The sequence below is a fragment of the Podarcis cretensis genome (assembly GCF_951804945.1).
Source record: "Podarcis cretensis genome assembly, chromosome: 3".
In the NCBI taxonomy this organism is placed as follows: Eukaryota; Metazoa; Chordata; class Lepidosauria; order Squamata; family Lacertidae; genus Podarcis; species Podarcis cretensis.
In genome coordinates, this window is record NC_137172.1 from 112,454,819 (window position 1) to 112,475,795 (window position 20,977).

At 42.5% G+C, this 20,977-nt stretch overlaps 1 protein-coding gene across 4 annotated transcripts in view; it reads left to right on the top strand.

The window, feature by feature from the left end:
* PAK5 (p21 (RAC1) activated kinase 5) overlaps positions 1-20,977 on the top strand; it is a 130,262-nt gene that overhangs the window by 72,016 nt on the left and 37,269 nt on the right. For all 4 annotated transcript variants that reach the window (XM_079969807.1, XM_079969810.1, XM_079969809.1 and 1 more), the window contains one exon: positions 3,131-3,345. In XM_079969807.1, the coding sequence (XP_079825933.1) occupies positions 3,131-3,345 (215 nt within the window). The remainder of the gene's footprint in view (positions 1-3,130; positions 3,346-20,977) is intronic.

Sequence of the window (20,977 nt, forward strand, 5' to 3'; positions counted from 1 at the left end):
AATGCATGGAACTGCATTGTAATGCAGGAATTTTGCAGGAACCCATTTTTAGGCTGCAATCCTAAACATACTCACCAGAGGGCAAGTCTGATTGAACTTAGAGGGATTTACACCTAAGTAAACATGCTTGGGATTGTACCATGTGCCATTCAAATTTGTTGGGTTTTTAAACAAAATCTGCAGGGTTTATGACACCATATTTATATGGAATTTCTTGGGATGTTTTTCAAATGGGATCATCTTAATAGATGGTCCTGGTTGCAGACAGGCTCTCAACCTGGTTCCCCCCACCCTGGCGTGGGTGGAGCTATCGCACTCACGCTGGGGTGGCACCTCAATCACCCAGAGCTATTGCCCAATCATTTCAAAGGGTGATAGTGGGGGAAAGTATAAAAACAGCAGCGTGACCTGTGCCAGGCTCCTGCTTCGTGTTGCTGAACACCCGCCCACCCTCCCTTTAATTTAGATCCTTTGGCCTTGCTTTGGACTTTGGTTGGTTGCTCAGCTTGAGTCGGGGGCCGGGTAGGAATTTTTTCCATTTGGCAAATTGGCACAGGCCACTTGGTTTTTGCCTAGCTCTTAGCAATCGTCACAACTTTGTAAGGCTTGGCGGTTAGGCACTGGCTTATTGTGCATGGGGGAGGGCAGGTCGGCCATCACCTGCCCCTCCAGTTTCAAGTGTATTCCGTTAAAGGAAGCTGGGGCCTCGTTCCTGTCCGAAGTCCACTTGAAGGGTTAGGGCCATGCCAAGCCTCTGGGAACACCAGGGGAGATGCAGGCGGGTTCCCCCAAAGCCATTTCCCTTTGGGTAGTTCACCCTTACGGATTTCCTGCAAAGCAGACAGGAGTCAGATATAGTCTTGCCAGTGCCTAAGCCAATACCGCTCTCATTCCTGTAATCAATAAAGTTGCGGCCAAATTTTTGCCCAAAAACCTTAAACAAAATATCCATGTCCGTGTGAATTTAATTATCCTAATGGGGGGTCGGCTTGAGGGTTTGGCCACGCAAGCAGCTTTTGCGTAAAGCTCCAAGATCCTGTAGGTTGCGTCCCCACCCCCTCCAGATCATCTGAATTACTTTCTTCTGTGCAGCAAAAAGAAAAGGGTTTTAAAGGAAAGTTCTCTGGAATTCTCCACCACTTTGTTTAATACAACAGCGGGTGTGTTGTATCTTAGGTGTCATTTAATGCTTGTATTCCAAAGGCAAATACTAAGATTGGATGGATGGATTGGCAGGTTGACTGGATTGCGTGCTTCTTGCTGAAGTGATCTGCTTCAGTGCACACCGTGACCTAGCTCACAATTTCGACCATAATTAATTCAGTGCCCTTTCCCCAATCAGGCAATTAGGGCTCTGACCCACAATCGGAGAGCACAGGAGGAAAGCAATCAGATTATCACTTTGCTACACAGCAGGTCAACTCAAGCTTTATTCCGATATGCTTGGAGGATTATTCAAATTGTCCCTTAACATACCCAATAACTCTGTTTAAAAAGCAGCTAGCCAAGGGGCGGCTAACTGAGTAAATGAGACCATTGAGGCTGAAGGATCAAAACAAAATAAATATTTCCGCGCGGCATTTCTCCTTGCAGACTGTAACAACCTGACGGCGGTAAAGCCTGCAGAATTTCGAGTGGCTGAAAATGAGTGCTTCTTCGTTTGTATGATTTAAATTGAGAATTTCTGTCTCTCTGGTGGCCTTTTTTTCTGTTTGGCATACTGTGTGTAGGAACCCATACTTCTGTATATAGGTAAAGGTAAAGGGACCCCTGACCATTAGGTCCAGTTGTGGCTGACTCTGGGGTTGCGGCGCTCATCTCGCTTTATTGGCTGAGGGAGCCAGCGTACAGCTTTCAGGTCATGTGGCCAGCATGACTAAGCCGCTTCTGGCAAACCAGAGCAGCGCACGGAAACGCCGTTTACCTTCCCGCCGGAAGGTAACTACTTGCACTTTGAGGTGCTTTTGAACTGCTAGGTTGGCAGGGGCTGGGACTGAGCAATGGGAGCTCACACCGTTGTGGGGATTCGAACCACTGACCTTCTGATCAGCAAGTCCTAGGCTCTGTGATTTAACCCACAGTGCCACCCGCGTCCCACTTCTGTATATACTGTAGATGAAATGGTTGGTGGCTGATGCAGATGACATTTCTTTTTAATATATATAATAAAGCAGTTACAAAAGATGGCAGATAAGAATTCAGAAGCTAAAAAGGCAAGGGGGTTAAGAGAAAGCTCTTCATACATGGACAGAAGGCCATCAGAAAGGGAATCAAATCCGCTTCCTTAAGGAAGAGAGTTCCACAGCCTGAGCGCAACCTTCCCGCCACTGTTTAATATAATTCAGTGTATCTTCTTTAGATATTGATCATAGTGGTTACAATCATGGGCAGTGTCAGAGGGTTGACTGGGGAGGGAGGCAAACAAGGATCTTGCCTTCCATTTACCCCCATTGCTGTCATTAACTTATCCTGATTTCTTTTTCGTTCCAAAGTCTTAACGTGAAGGACACAACACATCCAGCCACTTTGCCCTTTCTCTCTCTGTGTGTGTGTGTTTTCTGGTGCTGCCACTAGTTACAATCTCAATTTGACAGATGGGGACAAGTTGTATAATAAGGGGAATTGCCTTTCCTCGGGTTCACTAAACATGACAACGTGTCATTATCTCCACCAGGTTGGGGTAGCTTGCTCTGAGGTCACAGAAGGAAGCCTGCAATCCAGGATCCTATAACTGGAGATGCCATTAAACCCAAGATGAGCATGCAAACATGGGCTGGACCATTGATTTCAATGGGTCTTCTCTGATCATCACTAACACTGAATATTGCCCATATATTCTGAACTCAATGAAACCATTCTTTTTGGCTGTTCTCCTGGTGTGAAAACAATTTGTTGCAAAATGTCTTTCAGATATTTTATTATTGCTACCTTAAATTATGGTGCTGTCCATAATTCAGATTTCTCAACAAAGAAAGGCTTGACGTTTTTACACGACATCATACACATTCTTTCATAGGCATGGAGCCTTATCAATTTCTCATTTTTAACCGTTTCACCCAGTGTGGCAAATTATGCTTGAATGACTTAAAATATTTCAGCACCAAGGTAATATTCTCCTTTGTCCTCACAGGTTTTTCCACCATGTTTGGAAAGAAAAAGAAAAAGCTTGAAATTTCCGGCCCTTCAAATTTTGAACACAGGGTACACACTGGATTTGATCACAGAGAACAGAAGTTCACCGGACTACCTCAACAGTGGCATAGTTTGCTAGCGGACACAGCAAACAGGCCGAAGCCTATGGTGGATCCTTCATGCATTACCCCAATCCAACTTGCTCCAATGAAGGTAAGCAGATTATATTGAAATTGAAATACTTTATTGCCACTTGTACAACTTGTATACAGTGAGATTACACAAGCACCCCCCCCACTCAGCTCTCTTAGTCTTAATTCCCCTTGTTTACTGACGCACACCCACCAAACCCGAAAGTCAGTTGCCCTGTTGCTACCTTTTCATTCAGCAGCCTAACAGCCCATGGATAGATACTGTTCTTTACCCTGTTGGTGTGACTAATCATGCTTCTATATCTTCTGCCCGAGGGCAGGAGATCAAGAAAGTGCCAGCCAGGGTGTGAATCATCCCTGAGAATTTTCCTCACTCTCCTGAGGCAACGTTCTTCTGCAATGTCATCCAGCGGATTCACGGGATAGCCCATAATATCTTGTGCTGTATTCACCACCCTCTGTAGGCACTTCCTATCAGTTGATGTCAAACCAGCATACCACACCGTGATGCAGTATGAAAGGACACTTTCTATTGCTGACCGGTAGAAGGAGATCATCAAATGTTGATTGACATCGTTCTTTCACAATCCTCTGAGGAGATGGAGTCTGTGTTGGGCTTTCTTAACCACCTGGGTTGTATTGATTTTCCAAGTAAGGTCTTCACTGAGATAAACTCCTAGGAATTTAAAGGAAGAGACTCTCTCCACATAGCCCTCTCCTATGTACGGTGGGGCTAGTTCTCTTCTCTGCACCCCAACACATACATATTAGTGGAAACTGTGTGAAGTGTCCTTCAGAGAGCTTGCCGATTTCTGTTGCAGAACAAAAGGGCAGGTTCTCTCTTGAGAAAATATCTGAATAGCCACCACAGACGTATGTCCGTAGGACATATTTGTTATGCAAAGATTGCAGTTTTAAATGAATTTTGCTTTGCAGTGGTGGAACCTCTGTGGGTGCTTAATGGAACCAACTAAAACAAAGAAAACTCCTAAGTTTGGAGGGCAAGTTTCAACACAGGAGAGAAAAGTGTGAGTTTCCAGTTCACAACCCAACCAAAAGCATATTTTCAAATTAGGGTTTGAGAATTCAGCTCAGCAGGAACAGCAGAGACATCCCCAAACCAACATGGCAGACTTCCCCCAAAGTCCACATAGCCATTGATTAGAACTCAGCAGCTTTGGAGCACATGGTTCAGCTGAGGATACACAAAAAGAGTAATGTTCCTTGAAGCCCAGGCTAACGTCATGTGTATACAAGACCATAAAATAGACCTTGTTGTCATCCTCAGTTTTGCACCGTCCCCTCCAGCAAGAGTAAAGCAGGTTGTGCCCTTGTGCCCAGTTTGTTGTAGATTATTTGTTGTGTATCAGTTTATCCTTTCAAATCGATATCTTTAACAGATATTTTTAACAAGCCGTCTCTAAGCAAAAAGTTGTTTCTTGGTTAAGATAAAGCAGAAATCAATGTTTGCTTCCTCCACCCCCTGCTTTCTCACCCAGTCATCCTAGCTACTCACGAAGCAGTAAGCTGGGAGGCTTGAAAATAATGTTCTTTAAATAAATCCACGAGGACTTTGGAGTTCAGTTTGAAGTCAGGTTGCATTTTCTTATGCAGCGATGGATGGATATCAGTTATATATTTTAATGAAACCATGTAGAAAATTTAACAGCAAATATTCACAATTCCAGTTGTCAGGACTGTCTGCTTGCTGTTGTTTGCTTTGTTTTTTTTTTCTGTCCAAACTTCTAAAGCTTTGCATGTAAAAAATATTAGAGCCAGCTGGATCAGACCAAAGGCCTAACTGCTCCTTGTCTGCTGTCTCCAGGAGCATATTTAGATTCACACTAGGAAGAATACATTGTAGACAGTAGTCATTGGCAGGATTAGCTTCCATGAATTCGCCTAATCCTCTGAAAGCCACCCAGAATGGTGGCCATCGCTATTCCTTAATGGAAAAAGACCCCCCCACACACACACAGGTTTTTTCCATCACCCTCTTGCCCTCTCCTCAAGCTGCATTGTTGCAGGCTCAAGAGATTCATGCAATGCGATCCTATGAATGAAGGGAGATCACAGTGTATCCTAACGCCGCCTTTAAATATGCCAAATTCTATTAGAGCTTTGGATTGAAAGGAAGGAATATATTGAAGCAGAGAAAGGGGTCTCATGTAAGGTAAGTTTACCTGCATTGTAGGATCTTGAGGCTTTGCTGTCATCTAGTGGCCATGTTCTTTATTGTTCAGAATATACAATAGATTTGTGTCACCTAGGAGTGGACAATATACTATTGTGTGCTGGTGAGGGAAAGAGTCCTTTATCCAATTTCCTTTGAATTCGTTTTCTGTTCGGGCACCACAGAGACCTTGCTAAGACATGCTGCAGACATTATGCTGAACTCAGTGCAGCAACAGTGGCGGTAAGAGGAGGAATGTGACTTAGCTTCAAGAAATGAATCCCCACAGAAAAACCACTGGCCCAAACTAAATATCCTTAGTATTTGTTCTTCCATCACCCACTTTCTTTCTTTTTTTGTGTTTTTTGTATTTTTGTTTTGTACTTTTCAAGTTTATACATACTAATTTTACAATCATTTTGACATTTCAAAACTTGACTTCCTCCCCTTCTTTCTATGGTTCCTTAAATTTATTTTTAATATCTTCTGCATATCCAAATTAACTTAATTTGCTCATTTATTCATCTTCTTTAAATTTATACTCTTATAAAACTGCAGGTTATCACAATAATCCTGCCAATGTTTTTATCTGTTTATAATTTATCTGTATACATTCAATAAACCATTTCCATTCTTTTACAAAAAATAAAAAATTGTTACCTTGATTTCTTATTCTTTCGATAAGTTTTGCCATTTCTGCATACTTCGTAAGTTTTTGTATCCATTCTTCCTTTGCTGGGACTTCTGCTTCTTTCCATTTTGGGGCCAGTAACATTCTTGCCGCAGTAGTTGAATACATGAATAAGTTTCTATACATTTTAGGTAGTTCTGTCCCTATGATTCCCACTTCTTTCTTTCTAGAGTAAATCTAGATCTGATATGTGATTATACTTGCAGTCACACTGAGTCATAGGATTTGTAGTCTGCATAAAAAGACTCTCATTCTGGTATATTCCCCCCCCCCCCATGTGTGCTGGTGGGGCACGGTGCAAACAAAGATGGTGGTGGATATCCTAAATGCATAAAATCAAATAAGCACTATTAAATATACTGTGTGCATTAAATGCATTTAAAGTATGACACCCTATCAAAGAAGCAGACTGTGCAAATGTTACAGGAAAGCTGCACAGTTGTGACATTCTTTCTGCTCCGCTCCAACCAGTTGCGCACTACATCATGGGCCTTGCAAGTTTTAAAGCTGCATAACTATAGAGCCATTGCTGGGTTTGCACATTTTGTTCAATGCTGGGCTTCAGTGAGGGATTTGCAATGAAGCTCTTTCACTTCCCTTCACACTGCTGACAGTGAGAGAATAGACAAGCATACTGGGAAGTAGAGATTAAAAATATAAAATGAACCATTTGGGCAAAAACAATGGAATTCCATGATATGATATGATGTCAGCGGGTACCAAAGGATTTAAATAGCATGAGAATGTGGAATGTGTATTTTGTCTTGAAAACACACCAGTACCTATTGTGTGAGTGAGAGCAATGGGTTTAATGCAGGCAGTTGGATATAACCACATCTTCTGACTTGAATGGACCACTACAAAATCTGGTAGAAGCTCCCACTCCCCTCCTTTTTTTTTTTTTTATAATAATTTTTATTAATTTTCCACACAGATAATAAACAGCAATATAACACAATATAACTTCATACTCATCGGTTCATAACCTTTTTTTCTTTGACTTCCCCATACCTCCCCATCCCTGCATCCTTGTTTAATAATTCTTTAGCAACCCTTAAGTCCATTGTCTTAATTCCTTTTCGTAAATATTTCTTAAGTTTTTTTTTTTTTTGTTTACTGCTGCAATTCTTTACTTCTTACCCCCTGACATCTTAACATTCCTCAATTTTACAATTATTTTTAAGATATATTTTGAAATTCTTCCAGTCCTCTTCCACTGTCTCTTTCCCCTGGTCCCGGATTCTGCCCGTCATCTCTGCCAGTCCCATAAAATCAATCACCTTTGTTTGCCATTCTTCCAGAGTAGGTAATTCTTGCGTCTTCCAATACTTTGCCAGTAGAATTCTTGCTGCTGTAGTGGCATACATAAAGAAAGTCCTATCCTTTCTTAACACCACTTGGCCCACCATACCCAAAAGGAAGGCCTCTGGTTTCTTAGGAAAAGTCCACTTAAGGACCTTCTTAATTTCATTATAGATCATTTCCCAGAAAGCTTTAACCTTTGGGCAGGTCCACCAAAGGTGGTAGAAAGTGCCTTCAGTCTCATTACATTTCCAACACTTATTATTAGGCAAATGATAAATCTTTGCTAGCTTGACTGGGGTCATGTACCACCGGTAGATCATTTTCATAATATTTTCCTTTAAAGCATTACATGCAGTAAATTTAATACCGGTGGTCCATAATTGTTCCCAGTCAGCAAACATGATATCATGACCTATATCTTGTGCCCATTTAATCATAGCTGATTTCACCGTTTCATCCTGTGTATTCCATTTTAACAGCAAGTTATACATTCTTGATAAATTCTTAGTATTGGGTTCCAACAATTCTGTCTCTAATTTTGACTTCTCTTTCTGAAATCCTATTTTCCTGTCCTGTTTAAACGTCTCATTTATCTGATAGTAATGCAACCAATCTCGAACCTTAGGTTTTAGTTTCTCATAACTCTGAAGTTTCACCCTTTCACCATCGTATTCTATGATCTCATGATATTTTGGCCATTTAGAATCCATATTAAGCTTTTTTACTTCCCTAGCTTCCATTGGTGACACCCACCTAGGGGTTTTACTTTCCAACAAATCTTTGTATCTAATCCAAACGTTGTACAATGCTTTCCTTACAATATGGTTTTTAAAACTTTTATACACCTTTACCTTGTCATACCATAAATATGCATGCCAACCAAAACTATTGTCATACCCTTCCAGATCCAAAATGTCAGTATTCTCAAGAAGTAGCCAGTGTTTCAACCAGCAGAAGGCTGCTGATTCGTAATAAAGTCTTAAGTCCGGCAGGGCAAACCCCCCTCTATCCTTTGCATCAGTTAAAATCTTAAATTTAATTCTGGGCTTTTTGCCCTGCCAGACAAATTTTGATATGTCTTTCTGCCACTTCTTGAAACAGTCCATCTTGTCCACAATCTGCAACGTCTGGAATAAAAACAGCATTCTAGGCAATACATTCATCTTAATAGTAGCGATTCGGCCTAACAAGGAAAGTTTCAGCCTTGACCATATTTCCAGATCCTTTTTAACTTCTGACCAACATTTTTCATAATTATCCTTAAATAAGTTCAGATTCTTGGATGTTAAGTTTACCCCCAGGTATTTTACCCTTTTTGTAATTTCCAAACCTGTTTCATTCTGAAAACTCTCTCTTTCTTCCATTGTTAAATTTTTTTCCAACACTTTCGTTTTTTGTCTATTCAATTTAAAACCTGCTACTCGACCAAATGTTTCAATTAGTTCTAATACTCTTTTAGTACTAGTGTCTGGCTGTTGCAAAGTCAATACTAGGTCATCTGCAAATGCTCTTAATTTATAATGTCTAACTCCGACCTGAACTCCTTTAACCAACTGGTCCTTTCTAATCATGTTTAACAAAACCTCCAGGACCGATATAAAAAGCAAAGGGGATATTGGGCAGCCCTGTCGTGTACCTTTTTCTATAAGTATTTCTTCTGTTACCACGTTATTTACAATTAATTTGGCCTTTTGTTGAGAGTATATTGCACCTATACCGTTTTCAAAACCTTGTCCTACCCCCATCCCTTGGAGATTCTTTTTCATAAAAGTCCAACAAATGTTGTCAAAGGCTTTCTCCGCGTCCACAAAAATCAAAACTGCTTTCCTATTAATGTCAACGTCCAGCAGCTCCAAAATGTCTATAATGTTCCTCACATTGTCTGACATATGTCTACCTGGGAGAAAGCCTGTTTGGTCCTTATGAATCTCTTCTGCCAACACTCTTTTCAATCTTTTTGCCAAAATGTCTGCAAAAATTTTGTAATCCACATTGAGTAAAGATATATGGCGGTAGTTTTTAACCTGGTTCTTCTCAGTCTCTGTTTTCGGTATAAGTGAGATGAAAGCCTCTTTCCACGATTCAGGTGCCTTTTTCCCCTTCAAAATTTCATTGCAAACTTCCTTCAATGGTTGTATCAGCCATTCTTTCAGCATTTTGTAGTATTTGGCCGTCAGGCCATCTGGTCCTGGTGATTTTCCCAATTTCATATTCTGAATGGCACCCTCTATTTCTTGTTCTGTTATTTCCTCGTTTAAGATCCTTTTACTTTGTTCTGAGATTTTCGGTAAACCGTATTTTCTGATGAATTCTTCTATTTCTTGCTCGTTAGTTGGCCCTTGTGCATACAATTTCTTAAAAAAGCTTTGAAAACAATTGTTAATCTCATTGGGTTTGTGGATAGTCTTTCCATCCATTTCTAAACTTGTTACCGTATTCATTTTCTGCCTTTTTTTCAATTGCCATGACAGAAGTTTCCCACATTTATCCGCTGATTCAAAAGTTTTTTGTCTCATTTGCTTTATCTTCCATTCTATTTGTTGGTTCATGAGTTCCATGTATTGCATCTGATGAAACTTTATTTCTCTCAAAATCTCATGGGACTTTGGTTTGGACCTCAACTTCTTCTCTCCTTCTTTTATTTTTTCTAAAATTTTTTCCTTCTTTTCATTTTGTTGCTTCCTCTTAATAGAATTTTGTTGAATTAGGAAACCTCGCATCACGGCTTTGCTTGCGTCCCAAATTATTCTTTTTTCCACATCTGTTTTCCTGTTGATCTCAAAGTAATCTTTTAATGTTTTAAGGGCCTTCTTATGGATCTCTTCATCCTTGAATAGGGTGTCATTCATTCTCCATCTAAAGGAACCAGTTGTTGTTAGTTTCATCTCCATCTTGACCGCATTATGGTCGGAGCACGTTTTTGGGCAGATTTCTACTTTTTTTGTTCTTGACGCCAGACTACTAGAAATCCAAATTTGGTCTATTCTTGTCCATGTCATTTTTGCTTCTGAGAAGAAAGTTCCCTCTCTCTCTAAAGGATTCTTTGTTCTCCAAATGTCAATCAAATCCATTGTTTCAGTCATTTCAAAAAAGATCCTTGGTAGTCTCCCTTCTTTCGAAATCACTTGTCTCTGTGCTTTATCCATGTTTGTTGAGACAACTCCATTCATATCTCCCATCATTAGGATTTTATAATCTAAAAAGTCAACTAATGTCTCATGCAACTTCCTAAAAAATTCAGCCTTCCCTTCATTTGGGGCATAAACTCCCACAATTAATATCTTTTCTCCTTGAATTTGTATTTCAATTGCCAGGTATCTTCCTTGTTCATCTTTAAATATTAATTTTGGAGCCAACTTTTCCTTTGCATAGATCACCACACCTCTTTTCTTTACTTTGTCTGATGAGATGAATTCTTGACCGAGTCTCTTATTTATTAGTAATTTCCTATGTATCCTGGCAATATGGGTTTCTTGCAAACATATTATGTCTAATTGTTCTTTCTTCAAAATGTGAAAAACCTGTCTTCTTTTCCGAGGGAGGTTCAAACCATTACAGTTCCAACTAAGGAGTTGCAGAGACATTTTGTATTTAGGTAGCTGTTCCTCCAACTGCTCCAAGCTTCTGCTCTTCCTCCGATGGTGGTAGTGAAAGTCCAAATGACAAATTTGCTATATCGGGTGGTTCCCTCTCCTCCACGGTTCCTTTCTGCAGATCCTCCAGGTACTTCTCTAGAAATAGTTCTTTGTCCTGAATTGTTTTTATTTTAATCTTCCTTCCATTGAAGTTAAAGGACAATCCTTGTGGAAACTCCCATCTGAATGGTATGGTGTTTTTCTTCAGCAGGTCTACTAAACTCTTGTAATATGTTCTCACCTCTAAAATGTATTTAGGAATGTCCTTAAAAATCTGTGTCTGACAATTTTGGATCACCAATGCCTTTTGATAATGCAAATTCAATATTCTATCTCTTTCTTCTTTTGATCTCAATGTAATTAGGCAGTCCCTTGGTTTTTTGTCCTGCCTTCTACCCAGTCGAAAGGCTGATATTATCTCAAGTTCCTCATCTTCCTCCCATTCCTCCTGCCAAAAAGTTATGATGTTCTCTGTGAGAAATTTCACAAGGTTGTCCCCTTCCCCTTCAGGCACCAATCTAAATTTTAAATTCTTCTCTTTACGTTGAAGTTCCAGTAAGGAGAGGGCTGCATCATGCTCATTCACTTTTTTAATAATAGGCCCAAATTTTTCCCTTGTCTCTTCAGCCGTTATTTTTGCACTTTCTGCAATCTTTCGTGTTTCTGAATTTTCCTGAATTAATCTATTTATAGAATCTGTGTTCGATGCAACACTAGCCGTATTCACATCCAACCTTGTTGTCAACTCTGTTAATTTTTTAGAATTCTCTGTCGAAAGTTTTGTCAATGCTTCCAGGGATTGATTTATTTTAAGTAGAGCCTGAGTCATAGGATCCATAGAAGCTGGTGTTTTTTCCTGCACAGCTGCAGTTCCTGATATAGAGGCCCTTTTCTTGTGAGATTGTTTTGCTTTCTGCCTAGTTACTATCTCTTCTGTAGGGGCACTCATATCCTCAAGGTCGTTTTCACAGAGTTGATTCCCAAGTGGAAAATCCCACTGTTACTTTTTCAAGTGCAACAGTTTCAGATAGAGCCCTCTAGAGGGAGCATTCAATTGTATCCAAATGGCAGAGATAGAGGAAAACAAAGAAGCAAGGAAGTATAACAGTAGCCAAAAGTTTCCAATGTCCAAATTGTAATGTCTCTATTTTTCTATGTGGCCAAAATGCAGCAGAGTACATCTAAGGTCCGATAACTTTTTTGCAAACAAGTCCCCACTTCTCAAAGTTTGACAGTCCACGTCCCGGTGTCTTGTTTGGGCAGCCCGACCCCAGGGGATTTGGCAATGGAAGGTCTTAATTGTCCATTAATTTTCCAGCAGGTTAACAACGTTCCAATCCCTTCCCCCCTTCTCCTGCCAATCTGGGGGGAGGTTTTAAGTCCGATGTCAGTTTGACAGCTTAAAAAAATTAGAAAGGTTCCCTTTAAGTGCAGCTTGATTTTCGTTGCTTTATTCCTTCTGCAGTTCCGGGGAGGCAGACTTCCTTAATTTTTGCCTTTCCCGTTTTCAGCCAAATTTTTTTTTTAAAGGCTCCCACTCCCCTCCTAAAGGCCCTGTGCTGTATATATCTTATAGAAAGACTGCTCTTGCAGAGCTATCTGGAAATGGTGTTAATCTGCCACCTAGTGCCAATGGATAAAGCTGCCAATGAAATAAGGTGAGTTAAAAACAGCTGTCTTTTGGCATCTTAAATAGTAGCAGATTTATTGTGGCATAAGCTTTTATGGACCATCTTGCATTATGAACTATAGTGCAATACATCACATACTGATCTTAAATTGTTGCCGCAAAATTAAAAAGGTGAACTATTTGATGGTCTTTGGGGCTCCCAGATTGCAACAACCAGGCCTTAAAAGCTTATACAGTGGTACCTCAGGTTAAGTACTTGATTCGTTCCCGAAGTCCATTCTTAACCTGAAACTGTTGATAACCTGAAGCACCATTTTAGCTAATGGGGCCTCCTGCTGCCGCTGTGCCACCGGAGCATGATTTCTGTTCTCATCCTGATGCAGATTTTCTGGGTCTGAGAACATCCTTCTGTTCTTAACCTGAAGCACTATTTCTGGGTTAGTGGAGTCTGTAACCTGAAGCGTATGTAACCTGAAGCATCTGTAACCTGAGGTACCACTGTATGCCGCAGTAAATCTATGAAGGTGATAGCCAACAGTTGTCTTACTCAGAGGAGACCCATTGAAATCAGTGGACTCAAATAACACAATTGATTGTCACTCTTAATTTTACGGTATCATAGAATTGGAAGGGTCTCTGCGGATCATCGGGACGCAGGTGGCGCTGTGGGTTAAAGCCTCAGCGCCTAGGGCTTGCCGATCGAAAGGTCGGCGGTTCGAATCCCTGCGGCGGGGTGCGCTCCCGCTGCTCGGTCCCAGCGCCTGCCAACCTAGCAGTTCGAAAGCACCTCCGGGTGCAAGTAGATAAATAGGGACCGCTTACCAGCGGGAAGGTAAACAGCGTTTCCGTGTGCGACTCTGGCTCGCCAGAGCAGCGATGTCACGCTGGCCACGTGACCCGGAAGTGTCTCCGGACAGCGCTGGCCCCTGGCCTCTTAAGTGAGATGGGCGCACAACCCCAGAGTCTGTCAAGACTGGCCCGTACGGGCAGGGGCACCTTTACCTTTACCTTTACTGCGGATCATCTGGTCCAACTCCCTGCAATAGCAGGAATATGTAGCTGTGGGAATTGAACTGCAAGCTTAGCATTATCGGCACCATGCTCTAACCAGCTGAGCTATCCAGATATATGAATCATTGTTGCTGTCACTGTTGCTTTGCTACAAAACAGCAGACTAGTTGTCAGGAATGAGCCAGCTCAAAGCAAAGGTTTGCAGCCAACTGTAGAAAGCAGCCAAGAACAGGGAGGCTTTGATGTTAGTCAGGCAGGAGAGGGCTGGCAGCTGCAAACTTCGACTCTTCCTGACCTTGATGAACAGGATGATAAGGTGGTAGCTGAGAGCGGGCTGGAACACAGCCAAAGCTTGCCAGAAGCACAATCAGGTGCGAACAAACCTCTCTCAGACCCGGAAGAGGTTGGAACAGATCCAATAAGTCAAAGGAGTCGGCGAATGGGAGGGTTGTTACATAGGAAGCAAAACAAGAGATGTCAGGGTCGAAAGTTCAATATCTGCTGGAGACGCTGGAAGGAGTCTTCAGAAGGGTCATCTTGAGTAATGGTGCTGGAGCCTTCATTAGAGCCGTCCAGAATCATATGCTTGTTTTTGCAACAAATCCTCCTTTTCTTTTTCTTTTTTTAAATGATATTTATTAAAGTTTCCAATAATGCACATAAAAGCAAACAACATCACAAACATATAAACATACACAAACAAAAACAAGTATAATTTCAATCCTTTTTTTCCTTAAGCCTTATTTCCTCGACCTCCTCATACCTCCCCCTTCTGTATTATAATTTCATTATCCAATCAGCAAATCCTCTCCCTTATTTCCCATAGTTTTTGATCTTTCATTTTCTTTTCCTTAATAAACGCCGCTGAAAACCATTAATTTTTAAACCCATGTCATTCTAACCTTCATTAATTTTACAATATTTGTTAAGATAGTCTTTAAATTTCTCCCAATCTTCTTCCACTGTCTCTTTCTCCTGGTCCCGGATTCTGCCGGTCATCTCTGCCAGTCCCATGTAGTCTACCATCTTCATCTGCCATTCTTCCAGGGTGCAAATCCTCCTTTTCAATTAGCTACACTTACTGTGTCAAGCTGGGAACCTGGGAACCTGACACTAAGCCAGCTACCCTTCTTGAATGTGTCATTTGAGTGACTGATGATTTCCCCAATGTATTGATGCCAACCTACAATGACACTGCCCTACTGATTCCATAAAAGCAGCCACAAAATAACGAGTGAGCTGCACATTGCAAAATCTTATTTCATTTACTCTGTCTTAACGCCTCAAATAGTAGTGATAGAATGCTTATCCACATGTTTTACTGGTTCTGTTATGAAGAAGCAATGATCTAGATCGGCCTTCCCCAACCTGATGCCCTCCAGATGTTTTGGACCACAATTCCTATCAGTCCCAGACAGCAGGGATTATGGGAGATGTAGTCCAAAAACGTCTGAATGGCACAAGGTTGCAGGAAGCTGACCCAGATCTAAAGTGCTAAGTTAAAGGTAAAGGTAAAGGTACCCCTGCCCGTACGGGCCAGTCTTGATGGGGTTGTGCGCCCATCTCACTCAAGAGGCCAGGGGCCAGTGCTGTCCGGAGACACTTCCGGGTCACGTGGCCAGCGTGACATCGCTGCTCTGGCGAGCCAGAGTCGCACACGGAAACGCCGTTTACCTTCCCGCTGTTAAGCGGTCCCGATTTATCTACTTGCACCCGGAGGTGCTTTCGAACTGCTAGGTTGGCAGGCACTGGGACCGAGCAGCGGGAGCGCACCCCGCCGCAGGGATTCGAACCGCCGACCTTTCGATCGGCAAGTCCTAGGCGCTGAGGCTTTAACCCACAGCGCCACCTGCGTCCCTAAGTGCTAAGTTACAAATGCTCAAAGACCAGGTAGAATTTTCCTTTCCTCTCCACCTTTGCCATACGACAATCTACGCTGGAAAGTTTCAAAAGCAGTTTGACATGTGGCCGTGGAACTGCTGTTTGAGAGAAGCAAATCCAAAACCATCTTAGCCATGTCGAACTAATTTTGTACTTCTCTGAGTATTGGACAACATGGCTTGATATGATCAGGAATCATATTAATCTTAGAAAAATATTCCTAGAAAAGCTTTGATCCTAGGCATGCATAACTGGGACTAAGTTCTATAGAATCATATGAAATGAAAAATCAAGACCATTTTCTGAAATTCAATTTTTTAATCTTGTTAGATTTTGAAATTTTCCAAAATGTCTGAGCTGATATCATTTCACCGTTTGGGCATTTGGCTAAATTGTCGCTCCTGTAAAGAAAGGAATAAGAGTCACTGCTATATTTCATTGCTAATTGCAGACTCTCACTACCAAACACAAGGTGGCAGCAGAAAGTGTTTCAGCATGCAGATAAGGCGTCATCTGCTTAAAGAAGAAATGTGGTGAGAGTTTTGTTTAAAATAAATCCAATGTGATGAAGTTGTCATTTGCATGTGATTACCCTTATTAAGGACGCAGGTGGCGCTGTGGGTTAAAGCCTCAGCGCCTAGGACTTGCCGATCGAAAGGTCGGCGGTTCGAATCCCTGCGGCGGGGTGCGCTCCCGCTGCTCGGTCCCAGCGCCTACCAACCTAGCAGTTTGAAAGCACCTCCGGGTGCAAGTAGATAAATAGGGATCGCTTACCAGCGGGAAGGTAAACGGCGTTTCCGTGTGCGGCTCTGGCTCGCCAGAGCAGCGATGTCACGCTGGCCACGTGACCCGGAAGAGTCTCCGGACAGCGCTGGCCCCCAGCCTCTTGAGTGAGATGGGCGCACAACCCCAGAGTCTGTCAAGACTGGCCCGTACGGGCAGGGGTACCTTTACCTTTACCTTTTTACCCTTATTAAGGGACTGCTTTCTCACTTCATAATCTGAGATTGCAACTGATGTATGCAAATTCCAAAATTTGAACAGGCAACACATCAGATGCTTATTAGGATGTGTGATTGCCCCCTTGTTCCCTCCATAAGGGATAGGAGATTTTTTTTATTTTATTTTTTGAGCACACCAGTTGAATTCTCATCATAACCCTTGCCATGCCTTCTGTGTCTTCCTGCCCCAAGATCATTCCTTGAGGCAGCAGGAGGCAGCAGAGGCAGGCAGCTCCCAATCTCCAGTGGGACATATTTTCCCACTTGGAAGCTGGTACTACAAGTCCCAGAATCCTCAAGGAGACATCTTCTCTGCAATGATTCTGGGATTTGTCCTTCTCTGACCTGCTGGCAGCAAAAGATGCTCTGCTGGGGACTGAGTACTTCTCTGCCACCTGCCTCCTGATACGTTTGGGACCTTGAACAAGGGAGGCAGCAGAAGAGGGGCAGAATAGAGGCAGATTTGTCTGTTCTAGGTGGTGATCACAGCCAGCTTGGGCCATTTCAGAAGTTCAGTCACTGACAGGACCTTGGACAGCTCTCAATGGAGCTTGGCTTAATAGCTTATGAAAGAAGAGCTCAGATGTTGCTTCAGCAGCAATCTGGAGTTCACTGAGGGTTTAAACAGGATGCAGTTCAGTTTAGTTTGTTCCCTATGAGGAAAAGCCTCCTAGTTTCATAAACATTGGCTCTCTGACTGAACTGAAAATATTATGGCTTGACAACGGTTTCAGGGGTGACGTCCTTGAAATCCAAGGATGATGATAATGCAATCTCCTCCAGCTGGGGATGCAGGGTATGGGTTTTATACCCTCTAGGGAAGGGGAGGCGGAAATCATCCACTAAAGCATAATAAAAAGGACATCTGGAGCCCCCCCTCCCAACTGAAAATACAGGGAGCAATTAGACTGGAAGGAGGCCGGGTGTTTGCTTCATACATCAGCAGTTAAAATGCTTTTTTATCCATCTCTAGCAATAGAACTGGGGAAAGCTGTACAGGAAGTTACAATACATGCAAGTGTTGGGGTCTGTAAAATAGTGCTTAGTGGGTCCCCGTGTCTCCAGCAGGGTAGTGTGAAACTGATATTATGCAGACGGCATATAATAATCATTAAATGGTTCTAGTCTTGAATGCTAAGTTGTGTTCTACAATGTGCAGAAGTGTGGGTTGGTATGACTGCAACAGCAGCAGGGATTATGCCCCAGATACAAAGCTATGATTTCTTTCAGGAACAGAGAGGAATTGGGATGCCTTGCTCACCATTCTAAGGGTCTTTCAACTGCTTGTGGAGCCAACTCTGCCAGGGCAAACCTATATGCTTGATTAATATGTTATGCTAGCATATGGAATTGAAATTTGCAGCTAGTCTAGTGTGATGGATTTGCTTCACTTCTTTTACATGGGATGTGGATGTAGCAGCAATTGCATTAATAATAATAATAATAATAATAATAATAATAATAATAATAATAAATTTTATTTATATCCCGCCCTCCCCAGCCGAAGCCGGGCTCAGGGCGGCTAACAATAATCAAATAATCAAACAATCAAATAATCACACATTCTAAAAATATTTCATTATAAAAATTAATTAAAATCAAATTAATGGCAACCGATTAAGCAAAATTCTGTGCAGGTTGCCAGAGGAGGGAGTCAGGCTGCGCCCTGACCAAAGGCCTGGTGGAACAACTCTGTCTTGCAGGCCCTGTGGAAAGATGTCAGGTCCCGCAGGGCCCTAGTCTCTTGTGACAGAGCGTTCCACCAGATTGGAGCCGCAGCCTAGAAGGCCCTGGCTCTAGTTGAGGCCAGCCTAACCTCTCTGAGGCCTGGGACCTTGAGGATGTTATTATTTGCAGACCGTAGGTTTCTCTGTGGGGCATACCAGGAGAGGCGGTCCCGTAGGTACGAGGGTCCTAGGCCGTATAGGGCTTTAAAGGTTAAAACCAGCACCTTAAACCTGATCCTGTACTCCACCGGGAGCCAGTGCAGCTGGTATAGCACCGGATGAATGTGATCTCGCAGCGAAGACCCCATAAGGAGTCTCGCCGCGGCATTCTGCACCCGCTGGAGTTTCTGGGTCAGTCTCAAGGGCAGCCCCACGTAGAGCGAGTTACAGTAATCCAGTCTGGAGGTGACCGTCGCATGGATCACAGTGGCTAGGTCAGGGCGAGAGAGATAAGGGGCCAACTGCTTAGCTTGGCGGAGATGAAAAAATGCTGCCTTTGTTATAGCTGTGCACAACTCAAGGATCAGGGAGACTTATCATGCAATCCTATTCATGTTCACTCAGAAGAAAGTCCCACTGTGCTCAATGGAGGGCCAGTATGGAGTGAAATGGCCTCCCCAGTTTCACCATTCATCAGTTTTGGGTGCAACTGCAGAAACATCTTTAATAATAATATTATTTTCATAGTGTTAAAGGAAGCATTGGTGGTGGTGGGGAATTGTTGTCCAAAACATCTGGAAGGGTAAAAGGTAAAGGTAAAGGATGCGTGGACACTTTTGTCCGGTCAAAGGTGACTGCGGGGTTGCGGCGCTCATCTCACTTTCAGGCCGAGGAAGCTGGCATCTGCCCACAGACAGCTTTCTGGATCCTGTGGCCAGCAGGACTAAACCGCTTCTGGTGCAATGGAACACTCTGATGGAAGCCAGAGTGCACGGAAATGCTGTTTACCTTCCCACCGCAATGGTACCTATTTATCTACTTGCACTGGCGTGCTTCCGAACTGCTAGGTTGGCAGGAGCTGGAACAGAGCAACGGGAGCTCATTCCATCACGGGGATTTGAACTGTCGATTTGAACTTCCGATCAGCAAGCCCAAGAGGCTCAGTGGTTTAGACCACAGCATGACCCGTGGACACCAGGTGGGCAAAGATTGTCCTGCTCCTTCTGTTCCCCCACTCTTAGCCCATTGCTTTCTTCATCCACCAATATCCACCAATCCACCATTCAGTATTTAAGAGGAATTTCTCAGGAGAGTGTTTTCTGAGAAATTTTCCAGAATTTTTCTTTTTTATCCCCACTGCAGAGAACTCCCATCTCCCCGCAGAGAGAACATTTGGCAAAATACTGTCTCCCGGTTTCAGCACCTACAGACAGCATGGAGAATTTTGGGAGGCCATTTTCACTCAGCCCTAATCCCCCTCTCCACCCATCAACAGAAATAAAATTGGACAAAATCAGACAGAATATGGGTTTCAGTTAATGGTCTGCTAGAAAGAAACTATAATGTTGGCGTCAGAACTGAAACCAGCCCAATTACTCTGGCACCCGCTTGTGATAGCCATTTTATATTAATGGTGGATTGGGGAGTTTATCATTTGCTATTTTCTGAAGTCAGACATGGTTGTTTATACTTAATTTATCTTTACGGATGTAAGTGCCTTTCCCTCTGTAAAAAGCTCCTCTTTTCCCCTCAAATATTCATGAATTAATATGAGAACATTAATTAATGTATTTTTCTGTGTATAAGACTAGGTTTTTTCCCTAAAAAACAATGTCCAAAATTGGGGGGGGGTGTCTTATACACGGATACATCTCTCTCCCCCCCTCCATTTTCTTGAATTTGAGTCCCCCAAAATAGGGGGCGTCTTATACATGGGGGCGTTTAAGCCAGGCTCGTCAAAGGAATCTTCCACGAATGCTTGCATGTGTGTATGTGTTTGTCCATTTTAGTTGGTACTTGTCCTTTGAATGCACACTTAGAAATACACTGTTTTTTTAAGGGAAAAGAGGGAATGCATCCTCAACATAAAATATAGAATTATTTGCTTAACTTGAGTTCTTATTGGGGCAAAGCAGTTAATCATGTACTTCATTATAAGCGTTAATACAGTGGTTTTTAAACAGGAGCTGTTTTTCATCTCCTTTTTGGAACATGGCGAGACAGCTGTTCTTGCAGACAGATCCATTATAGCTTATCACTAGAGAACAGGCCGCTAACATAACACCATGAATTATGGCTATTGTCACCGGCAGCCAGAACAAATGCCGGAACTCGTCAGAAAGCAATGGAAAGCAGAGGATATCTGCTCTTAAGGAGAAGTGGGCTTTCATTGATTTTAATGTATGAGAGTCGCTATGCCACAGAGGCGTGGCATAACTCAGCGTTGCAATATTGATTTCTCCCAAGCTGTGCTCTGGTTTGCATTAATGCATGCTGTTTAGCACTCACCAGAGATAGAGGTATGATAACAAATAGGAGCTGAAACGGTGGGGCGGTGCGTGCTTTTGCTATGCACAGGGGTGCCATGTGGGACAATGTCCTCTTCTTGTCCTGCCCCCTGCCCCCGTTTTGAAACTCTTTGAGAGCATCTTGTACCTCTAGTGAACTCATTGTTATAAACAATAAAATGGGTGTGTGGG